The following is an 11,662-nucleotide window of genomic DNA, read 5'->3' on the forward strand; positions in this document are numbered from 1 at the left end:
TAATAATATCTCTCTCTTTAATGCTTTTAATCTTGTATAGGCTAGTCTAGCCTTTTTTCTCTTTTTATGCTATAATTTTTAAGCTAAGGGGGAGGTTAAGAACTTTATATATTATAGGGCTATTATAAGTGTTAATTACATAGTTAATGTTTACTTTTATATAGTCTTTTTAAAGTATCTTTATTACCTTTTATATAGCGCTTACTTATGTAATAATGTCTAGTAATAGTAGAGAGTTTAAGTTAATTCTTAAGTATGCTTTAAAGACTAGCAGTGTGGGTACTAGACTGTGTAGGCTAGCTGTGTTGTTTAGAGCCTTAACTGCTATCTGCAGAATAGCTTTATTATCTATACAGTTACCTAGCTTAGTCTTTAGAATGTTAAACACTTATTAAAAAGGTGTGTGCACACGCTTAACTTTTCTAACTGCCTAATGTGCTTCTATAGGCATCTGCCTACATATAGCTTTTATAATCTTTATATAAGCTTAAAAATCCTCTAAAGTAAAGTTTATACTAAAGTTATGCATAATATAGTCTAGAGGTCCTTAATAAGTGTTAATCTAGCATTTGCATAGTGCATCTTAAGTATCTTATGCAGACATAGATTTTAGGAATGTAGCAGCCTAAAATAATATGTTTATATTAATAACATGTAAGACATCTTTATTATTAATTTATATAACATTAATAATAACTTTATAGTTAAAGTAGGTGTTATTTTTAATTATAAACTTAAATTTTTATAAAGCCTAGTTATATAATTAGTAAAGGTAGTAGAACTTCTTAATCTCTTCTAGCACTATAGCATTAATATTATAGCTAGTGCTAGTTAGCATCTTCTAGAGTCTCTTTATGCAAGGGTGTCTAAATTAGTAGTAGAGGCAGTAGAGTTCTAATTTAGTAAAGAAAGACATAAATTCTTTTTTACTAATATTAAAAAAAAGTGTCTTTATTTTTATATAATAAGAATAGTAGTTTTATTTTTATATATAATAACATTTAAAATGTTGTTAAAGTACATACCTATTTAGTCTACATCTGCTAGAGACAGTAAGAACAGTGTTAGAGTGTTTAAAATATAATACATTATGTTACTAACTAAGTTAGTAATTTATATAGTACTAATTAATTTTATTAATTTTTATTTTTTAAAGCTAATACTTTTTTTTCTTAGTGTCTAGTCTACTTTTATACAAGGGAATTTTTATAGGTATGCTTTAAGTTATAACTTCTCTATAGTAGAGATTCTTACTGCGCTAGTATTTTATAGTTTACTTTAGTATACTGTACAGTATTAATCTTTAAGAATAAACTATTCTGCGTATTCTTTAGGTTCTAGGCTGTAGATGTCCTCTACAGTCACACAGTAAAGAAATGCAGTATTAGTAAGGTAGTTAATAATCTTCTTACTTTTTTTTTATTTAAGTTATTATTATTATATAACTTTTTTTTTTTTTACTTTAGTTTACCTTTAAACTTTTAAATGTACACATTTACTTCTTTACATGTTAGTGTCTTGTTATAAAATTCTTTATATAAAGAGATATATTAGCGTTTTGTATAAAATTAATTTATATAAAAATAATTTATTAACTAATATTTTTTCTTATAATAGATAAAGCATTACTTTAATTATATAAAAGACTATAGTTTAAATAATCCTTTATATCCCTTTAAGCTTTTTCTATGTTGTTAATAGCTATATGTATGTAGTAAGCTATATTACCTATTAGTGTAGTATATGTTCTAGGATTTATTTATAAATGCATTATTTTGTTAATTAATTATAACCTAAAGTGCTAAATAAAGGTTACTGTACAGTGCTTTACATATAAGCTTAATTAAGAACATTGCTTATTTAAGTTTAAGTTGCCTTTAGCATGCTTATATAATAGTAGTGTAAAGTAGTATTTTACTTTAAAATTATAGACTAAAAGCTTTTTATGTAAAAGTAAGTTTATTAATTATAGCTTTAAAAGCTTTATATAAAGTTTTTATAAAGTTCTTTTACTTACTTTATATAAAGCTTATTATTATTTAATCTGTCTAATACTAGTTATAGTTTATGTTAGTATTAAAGTAATTACTAAGCTGCTTATATAGTAACTTCTATAATTATTCTAGACTAATATTATAAAGGTAGAACATGTGTGCACACTTTTTAAGAATATTAGAAAAGATGCTTATATATAATACTTTAAAAATAGTAAGGTGTTAGTAAAGCTTAATAAATACTATAGCCTTATTAGCTAGAATATTATATAGTTACTTTATGTAGTTATTCTTTTTCCTTTATGCCTTCTAAAATTATATAACCTTCTTAGGCGTAAGGTTCTCTACTGTAATATTTTATGTAAGTAGAAGTTAGTATAGATTATATAGTAATTAAATTATATGTAGTAGGTATAAGCTTTAGGGAATCTTATGCAGAGCTGTGGCTATAGGAATATGTAGCTGCCTAGTTATGCTTTTATATAGTAAGCTATTATAAAGTAGTTATACTAATTATAAAAAAAGTATTAAGTTTATAAGTAATTTATATAAAGACATCTTTTATTATGTTAAGACTAGCAATAGTAGTAATAGTTTTATATAATGCTTTAGTAAAATAGTAAATATGTGTTTTTTTTTATAAGTTTATATAGTGTAGTAGCCTCTATTATGTCTTTCTTAAAGCTAATGCTCTTATTCTGTAAAGTAGTAATTAGTTTTTATAAAAATAGTTAGCTAAGATCTTTAAAGTGTATAAGCTTTTACTTTATAAAGTTGTTTTAAAAGTTCTTAAGCATATATATGTTTATTACACTTAATATGTAAAGTTTTATAATTAAGTTAGCTATATATAAATTAAGCTTTTTTTTTAAGTGTGTTATTTAATAGTTTAATTTTATCTACTTAATTTTTAATGTTTATCTACTTTGCTAGGGTCTTTACTAAGATGCCTACAAAAGGTATGTATTAGTTATATGTTAATATGTTATGTTAGCTAGTTATAAATAGAGCTAGCGTTGCTTATTGCTCTATAGTAGTTAATTATGCGTTATTGCGCGCTGTCTTACTTTTTGTTGTACGCTGCCTCTAAACAGCCTTGTGTAAAAAGATAAAATAAACCTTTTAGTGTTAAATAAGCACTACTATTTATATAATACCTCTAAATAGTATTGTACAGACAGGTTTCTTACTCTTGCTTAAGTAACTAAATAAAGATTTATAGCTACTTATATATAAATTAAACTCTATCTTTACTCTTACTAATTTATAGTTAAAGTAGTAAGAAAAAGAATTCTTCTTATACATAAACTTTTAAATAAAAAAGTATAAAAAAAGCTTTCTTTTTTATAGTATTTAAACTACTAATTAGTGTTAAATAGACTCTCTACTAGCTAGCACTTAGTGTTAGCAAATGCGTACAAGACAGAGAGGTTTGCACAGTGTAAACATTGCATAGAGGTGTTAGGTAACTAGTGTTAATTACTTCTTTTGTTTTTCCTCTGTACAGAGGAAAAGGGGGATATCTAGATGTTCGCGCACGGAGGTTCGCGCACGAGCATCATGTGACATAGATACGTGATCCTGCTCGTGCGTGATCGCTCGTATCCAGGCCGCGACGCTGCTGCTGCGTACAGACACATAATATAAAGAAAATAAAATAGAAGGGTAAAAATGCTAAAAAAGCTATTAACTACTTTACCTTTACTACCTATCTACACTATGTAATAGAAGAGAACATCTATAGCATTAAACCTAAGAAGTATGCTAAGCAGTTTATCCTTAATAACTAATACTATATAGTATACTAAAGCAAACTATAGAATATAAGCGCAGTAAAGATCTCTACTATTAGCAAGTTCTAACTTAAGGTGTATATATAAAAGAACTTATATATAAAAATTAATTAAACACTTAGTTAAACAGATATTAGCTTTAAAAGCTAAACACTAAAAAGATTAATTAGTACTATATAAATTTAGAACTTAATTAGTCTAGTTACATACTATATTTTAGAGACTTTAATACTATTTCTACTATTACTAGTAAATGCTAACTAACTTAGAGTATACTTTAATAATATTTTAAATATTATTATACGCAAAAATAAAACAACTGTTTTTATTATATAAAAATAAAGACACTTTTTTTTAATATTAGTAAAAAAGAATTTATATTCTTTTTTACTAAATTAGAACTTTACTACCTCTACTACTAATTTAAACACCTTTACATAGAGAGACTCTAGAAGATGCTAACTAGCGCTAGCTATAACATTAATGCTGTAGTGCTAGAAGAGATTAAGAAGTTTTACTACTTTTGCTAATTATATAACTAAGCCCTATAAAAATTTAAGTTTATAATTAAAAATAACACCTACTTTAACTATAAAGTTATTATTAATGTTATATAAATTAATAATAAAAATGTCTTATATGTTATTAATATAGACATATTATTTTAGGCTGCTACATTTCTAAAATCTATATTTACACAAAATACCTAGAATGCACTATGTAAATGCTAGATTAACACCTATTAAAAACCCCTAGACTATATTATGCATAACTCTAGTATAAACTTTACTTTAAAGAATTTCTAAGCTTATGCAAAAATTATAGAAGCTATATGTAGGCAAATGCCTGTAGAAGCATATTAAGTAGTTAGAAAGGTTAAGCGCGCGCACACACCTTTCTAACAAGCGTTTAACATTTTAAAGACTAAGCTAGGTAACTATACAGATAATAAGGCTATCCTATAGATAGCAGTTAAAGCTCTAAACAACACAGCTAGCTTACACAGTCTAGTACCTACGCTGCTAGTCTTTAGAGCATACTTAAGAATTAACCTAGACTTTTTACTATTACTAGATATTATTACATAAGTAAGCGCTGTATAAAAAGTAATAAAGATACTTTAAAAAAACTATATAAAAGTAAACATTAATTATATAATTAATACTTATAATAGCTTTATAACATATAAAGTTCTTAACCTCTCTCTTAGCTTAGAGATTATAGCATAGAGAGAGAAGAAAGGCTAAACTAGCCTATATAAGATTAAAAGCATTAAAAGAAGAGACATTATTATTAAAAAAAAATAGCCTACTAAAGCTTTAATATACACAGGTTAAACTATACTATAAAAAAGAAAAAAAAAATAACCTACTTATAATAGATAACCTAGATAAACTAATCTCTATATAAAGAAATTTTCTAAAGAAAAGGAAAAGAAAATAGCCTTATAAAAATATTATAAAGGCAGAACTAGAGCCTACTACAGACTAAGCCTCTTAGAATAGTAATGCTGCACTAGTGCAAAAGGAAGATATAGATACTAGAAGAAGTAAAAAGTAAAGAAAACCTACATGAAGTCTAGACTAGGTATTTCTAACTTAAAAATAAAAAATAATTAGGCCTTATTTATTAAGCTTTATATAAATAGTGTAAGGCTGAGATGGCGCTTACGTGCGACAGGTATATATACTATTCTGCACCCGAAAATCAACGTTGGTTGATTATTCGTACCTTTTAGTTGTATTGGCGTAGTGGTACAGAGCTCCGTCCTTACACTCTATGCGTAAACATCTAGATATCCCTCTTTTCCTCTATATAAAAAAAAGATAAGAGTAATAGAACTAGAAACATATTACTCTTACTTTACCTACCTGATACGCTGTGCACACTGTACACCACTCTTACTCTTGCTACTTAAGTGCTTATACTATAAGCAGCTAGCTGTCGGAGCCTATTTAACACTTACTTTATTATGTTAATACTTTAAATAACTATTATCTACTTTTTGTTACTTTACTATTTTACTTTTAGCTGTTTTTATTTTTTTAAAAGCTATAATAACTACTCTAGTTAATATTTAGCTTATTATAAAGCCTAACTTATTAAAGTTATACATGTTTTTATTCTAGATACTATACTTAGCTTTTATGTTAGCTACTAGGTAAAACTAGCCTTAGATAACTTTTAAATTTTTATAAAGTGCTTTTTTATAATTATACTTATAATTAAACTTTATTATAAACTTAAAGTAGTGCTTAACTTATATACTAGGCTAGCTTAAGCTAACCTAGCCTAAATTACGCTCTGCACGCAAGGAATTAGCTATATTAGCTATAGCTATAAGCCTAAAAAGAAATTTATATGTAATAAGCTTAAGTATATACTTAATAACTACTTTTTTTTTAAGCTTAGTTAAATTTCTTAATTTAAGCTAGTATTCTACTTATAAAAGCTATCTAGTGTGTTAATTACTTAGTGTTATATAAAAAACATTATAAATAGCTATAGCATATTATAAAAAAAGTTTTAAGTCTTATTTAAAAGCTTAAAAAGTAAGCTATATCTAATGTTTTTTAAAAAAATTTAATCTAGTGTTGTTGTTAAGGCATTATGTAGATAGGTAGAGTTTAGTAGAGGCTTAGCAAAAGTGGCCAGCTAACCTGTGTGGCTAGCTAACCTGTTAGGTACGTTAACAGCTTTATTAATAATATTATATTAATTATTGTTGCATACAGCTATCTGTCTATATATATTCTTCTGCTGTGCTAGATAGAAGGTTAACCTTTTAGCAAACGCAACAGTTATAAGCCTAGTTCACAGCGTAGTGTAGATAGTTAGCGCTTAAAAAATTTTGCACCCCTGTTCTACTAATAAGAACGCATTATCCTTAAGCACTATGTGTTTAATTCCTACGCTTAGTAAAAAGTATTTAGGTAGTGCGTCTATTACAAAGGCTACCTTACTAGATCTGTCTTTAAGTTCTGTTGCTTAGGCTAGGAGAGTGTGTTAAAGTTGTTTTACTATGTTTCACCTCTCTTGTTCCACAGTTTAAGCTGGGGGGTGTATTGCATATGTAACGGCACAGGCAAGACAATAGGTCCGAATGCGGTGGGAATCTACTTAGAGGCATATAGGAGTGCGTGGGGACTTAGAACCTAGGAATGCTATTAACACCTATAGGCCTTGTATAAAAGAATATTAGAAAACTACTAAGCTAGCTAAGAGAAAAGGTGCAACTAAATACTTAGGTAAATAGAGGTAACTGCAGGAGACAGAGTTAAGTTATAGTTAGAGCTAATATAGGGACTCTTTAGATAGAATCTAAGCAATCTAAAATAAAATAATTTATAAGAATTATTACACTACTCTTCTTTTTATAAGCTAATAGTTTTTATCTATAGTGTGTAAGAAATATTTAAAACTAATTTAAAACTAATTTAAATAAAATATAATAAAGTAATGTACTTTATAAGCAAGTTGCTTACACACCTAAGTCGCTTACTTTTGCTAAGACCCTACCCTAACAAACTCTATTATAGCCTATAACAACCTGCTCTAGCACTATATAGTATAGTACAGCCTAGAATATTATTTAGATACTACTTCTGCTTCTTGCTTACATGTTTACGTGTTATGCCTAGTCTAATTACACTATCTATAGCGCCTTTAAGATAGCTTACCTACTTTAGCTTACACCTACTTCTTTCTCTTTTTCCTATTACTGCGCGCTTTAAACTTCTTTAAAGCTGTTAATTATAGGCTTTTTTAAATTATTAAAGTCTTTTTTACCTTAATTTACTTTTTTTTTATATAATTTATATTATGTAGTAGCCTTATTAGCTGCTTAAAGCTTAGTAATTTCTTATTACACTAATACTAGCTTATATATAATTATTACTACTTTTTTTAAAACTTTCTTAAACACCTTAACTATAAAAGTTAGTAAACTATTTATATACTTTTAAATTTTTATTTTTATAAACATTAATTATAACTTAAGTTTTAAAGTATTACTTAAAGTTTATAACTACTAGGGCTTATTATATATAAGTAGTAGTAGTAATAAAGTGCGTAACTTTATATTAAGGCCTATTATAACTTATTATAAGTTAAAAAAACTAATTTAGCACTTTAAAACTCTTTTTAGATATTACTAAAAGTAATTATAGTATTATAAGCTACTTTAAAGCATAGTAGAAACTTTATTTTTATAATATAAGTAATTTAGTTATGCATAAAGTTTTTAGCTTAGTACTTATATACTTTTTTAAAAAAAAGTAAAACAACTTACATTAAGTAGCTATAAAAAGTGTAATAAGTAAAAAAGTATATAAATAGTAATAATCTTATTATTTTTATAGTATTACTAAAAATAAAGTAAGTTATAGCTTTTATAGCTATTAATAACTAGTAGATAGTAGCTGCTAATAGTACACTTCTTTATATGCACATTAAAGTGCTTTAACTAGTCTAGACTAAGCTAATTAGTAGTCTAGCTGCGCTTAAAGATTATAATAACTTAATTTTAAAGTAAATTTTTTTTATACTAGTTTAAAAAGTAGTTGCTACTTTAAAAGATAATAAAAAGTAAAATAGCCTACTTTTTAGCATTAATGCTCTAGATAGCTGTTGTCTACTTCTAGTTACCTAGGTAGACTGCTTTTAGCTGTTTTTATCTCTTTAAACTTATAATAACTACTTTAGTAGATATTTAGCTTATTATAAACTTTATTTTATTAAAGTTATATATATTATTATTTTAAATGCTATACTTAGCTTTAATATTTTTTATAAAGTTAAACTAGCTTTAAATTACTATAAAAATTTTATAAAAAGCTTTTTTATAGTTATACTTATACTTAAACTTTACTTTAAGCTTTAAGTAACACTTAATAAATATATTAAGCTAGTTTATGCTAATATAGCCTATATTATACTTAGCATGTAAAGAATTAGCTATATTAGCTATAGCTGCTAGCTAGAGGGGAAATTCTTACACATTTAGCTTAAGTATGTGCTAAATAATTACTTACTTTTTATTATTATCTAGTTTTTATAAGTTAGCTGTATAATTAGCTTAGAAAAGTTATTTAGTGTGTTAGTTACTTATTATTTTTTAAAAGACTTTATAAATAGCTGTAGCATGTTGCTTAAAAAGTATTACATTTTATTTAAAAGCTTAAAGTGTAAGCTACATCTAATATTTTTTTAACATGTTTAAGTAGTGTTGTTAGAAATGCATTAGTGTAGAAAAAGTAGTATAGTAGGGTCTTAGTAAAAGTAAGCAACTTAGGTGTGTAAGCAACTTGCCTATAAAGTATGTTATTACTATTTATATACCTTTACACTTATTACACTTTTTATAGCCTTTTAATGTAGGTTGTTTTACTTTTTTAAAAAAAGTGTATAAGCACTAAGCTAAAGATTTTATATATAACTAAATTACTTATATTATAAAACTTAAGTTTTTACTATGCTTTATACACACTTATAATATAGTAATTACTTTTAGTAATATTTAAAAAAAGTAAATTTAAGTAAAAAAAACTTTAATAGTTAAAAATAAAGCTTATTTAACTACTTTAAAAAAGTTTAAAGTGTGTAGTAATAAAAAAAAGCTAAAGACATAAGTGTGTGCTAAAAAAAGTAAGCTAAGTTAAAAGTAATATAAGTAGTGTAATTAAACTAAGTATAACTTACATATATATAAGTAAGTAGTAAAAGTAGACTTTAAATAATATCTTATGTTGTATTACTTTATATAGGGCTAAAGTAGGCTGTTTTGCGCTAGAATAGAGTAGTTTTAGTAAGGGCTTAGCAAAAGTGGCTGGCCAACCTGTTAGGTACGTTACTAGTAAAAGTAAGTTTTTTAATATAATATAATAGCATAGGCAAGACAATAGGTCTAAATGCAGTAGGAATCTACTTAGAGGCATATAGAAGTGTGTGGGGACTTAATAACCTAGGATCCCTATTAACACCTATAGGCCTTGTACAAAGGATATTAGAAAACTACTAAGCTAACTAAGGGGAGAGGTGCGACTAAATACTTAGGTGAATAGGGGTAACTGCAGGGGACAGGGTTAAGTTATGGTCGGGGCCGATACAGGGACCCTTCAGATAGGTTCCGAGCGACCCGAGATAGAACGATTCGTGAGAATCGTTACAGTCTGAATGCGGTAGGAATCCACTTAGAGGCATATAGGAGTGCGTGGGGACTTAATGACCTGGGAATTCTATTAACACCTATAGGCCTTGTACAAAAGGATATTAGAAAACTACTAAGCTAGCTAAGGGGAGAGGTGCAACTAAATACTTAGGGGAATAGAGGTAACCGCAGGGGACAGGGTCAAGTCAGGGTCAGGGCCCGATACGGGGACCCTTCGGATAGGTTCCGAGCGACCCGAGATGAGAATCGTTACAAAGAGTGCACTTACGGAATCATACACAAGGCCCGCTCACCCCGCGCCTGACCGTACGAGGAAGTCCATTCAACACTTACTAAATTAAGCAAGCATAGTTTGTAGATAAGAGAGACAGCAAGTAAATAATTGTACTACTAAATTAGGTAGGGAAATGTTTTTTTCAAGGTCGAGGGGACCACAGCCAAGCGCTCAGGCCATGGGACAGACTTTTTAGAGTGACTGTAGCCGAGCTTAACAGAGTGACACGAAATTCAGTAATTTTAACACGAGATCACGTGCGTAGCGTGGAGCTGAACCTTTTGTCCAGGCTTCACCTGCTTTCTTTTAGATTCAAGCTGTAGTCTTTCCAACTTCATCACCCACGTCAACCAAAATGCGTCGCACACGGTCATCCAAAACCATGGTCTCCGCCAATGACACGCCCAAGCCAAACCATCTCACACCCTCCTTCAAGGGAAAGCTCTCGAAGTTCCAACATATCACCGCCTCCACTGCCACCACCATTTCCGATTCCACGCCTGGATCAGCCCAGCGTTCTTCGAAGCGTACTCGCACTGCCATCACCTCAACTACTCACTCTGCCCCCCCCAGAAAGAAGCGAAAACCTAGTAAATACGCCGATCCCTCCAAATACGCACACCTCTCTTCTCTAACCGACATCCTCGAGCCAGACCTCATCGGTGTCTTCGTTGGTACGAACCCAGGTATACGAACCGCAGCCGCGGGGCACGCTTACGCTCACCCCTCGAACCATTTCTGGAAACTGCTGCATGCATCTGGTCTCACTGACCGACGCTTGAAGCCAGAAGAGGATGTGACGCTGCCTGCATTGTATTGCATGGGCAACACCAATATCGTAGATCGGCCGAGCAAAGATGCCGCCGAGCTCAGCAAAGAAGAGACAGCGGCGGGGACGGCGAATCTGGACGCCAAGTTTTTGAAGTACAAGCCTGAGGCTGTTTGTGTCGTGGGCAAGGGGATTTGGGAGGCGATATGGAGGTATAAATATGGGAAGAATCCTAAGGTGAAGGATTTTAAGTATGGCTGGCAGGATGAGGCGCATAATCTGGGGCAAAGTGAGGAGGAAGTTTTGGATAGTAAAGGGGATGTGTGGAAGGGGGCAAGAGTTTTTGTGACGACGTCGACGAGTGGGTTGGCGGCCAATTTGAAGCCGGCTGAGAAGGAGGCGATCTGGAGGCCGTTTGGAGAGTGGGTGCAGAAGAGGAGGACTGAGAGGGGGTTCGTTCCGAGACTGGTTAATGGAGAAGTGTAAAGACTTTACTTCTGCTGGCGTTAGTTGGTCTATGCCTTTTAAATTTCATTTCATCCTCAGTTTCATTCATCCCTAGGGTACTTGTTATTATGAAAATCTCCATCATCTTGTGGCGTTCATACGTCAAGCCAGCCCTTGGCTCTCGAATCCTTTCCATACCAATAACCCTTCGCCAGT

General features: G+C 29.7%; 1 protein-coding gene across 1 annotated transcript; it reads left to right on the forward strand.

The window, feature by feature from the left end:
- Positions 1–10,556: 10,556 nt before the first annotated feature.
- BDR25DRAFT_300899 (DNA glycosylase) lies at positions 10,557–11,584 on the forward strand. Its single transcript, XM_033689462.1, has one exon. It carries the CDS (start codon positions 10,586–10,588, stop codon positions 11,483–11,485), a length of 900 nt encoding a protein of 299 aa, XP_033552934.1. The 5' UTR covers positions 10,557–10,585; the 3' UTR covers positions 11,486–11,584.
- Positions 11,585–11,662: the final 78 nt, after the last annotated feature.

Source organism: Lindgomyces ingoldianus (genome assembly GCF_010093535.1).
Source record: "Lindgomyces ingoldianus strain ATCC 200398 unplaced genomic scaffold BDR25scaffold_4, whole genome shotgun sequence".
Taxonomy (NCBI): Eukaryota; Fungi; Ascomycota; class Dothideomycetes; order Pleosporales; family Lindgomycetaceae; genus Lindgomyces; species Lindgomyces ingoldianus.

Bases quoted from the DNA above. Each gene is read 5' to 3' on its own strand.
- BDR25DRAFT_300899 (XM_033689462.1), top strand. From the start codon at position 10,586: ATGCGTCGCACACGGTCATCCAAAACCATGGTCTCCGCCAATGACACG.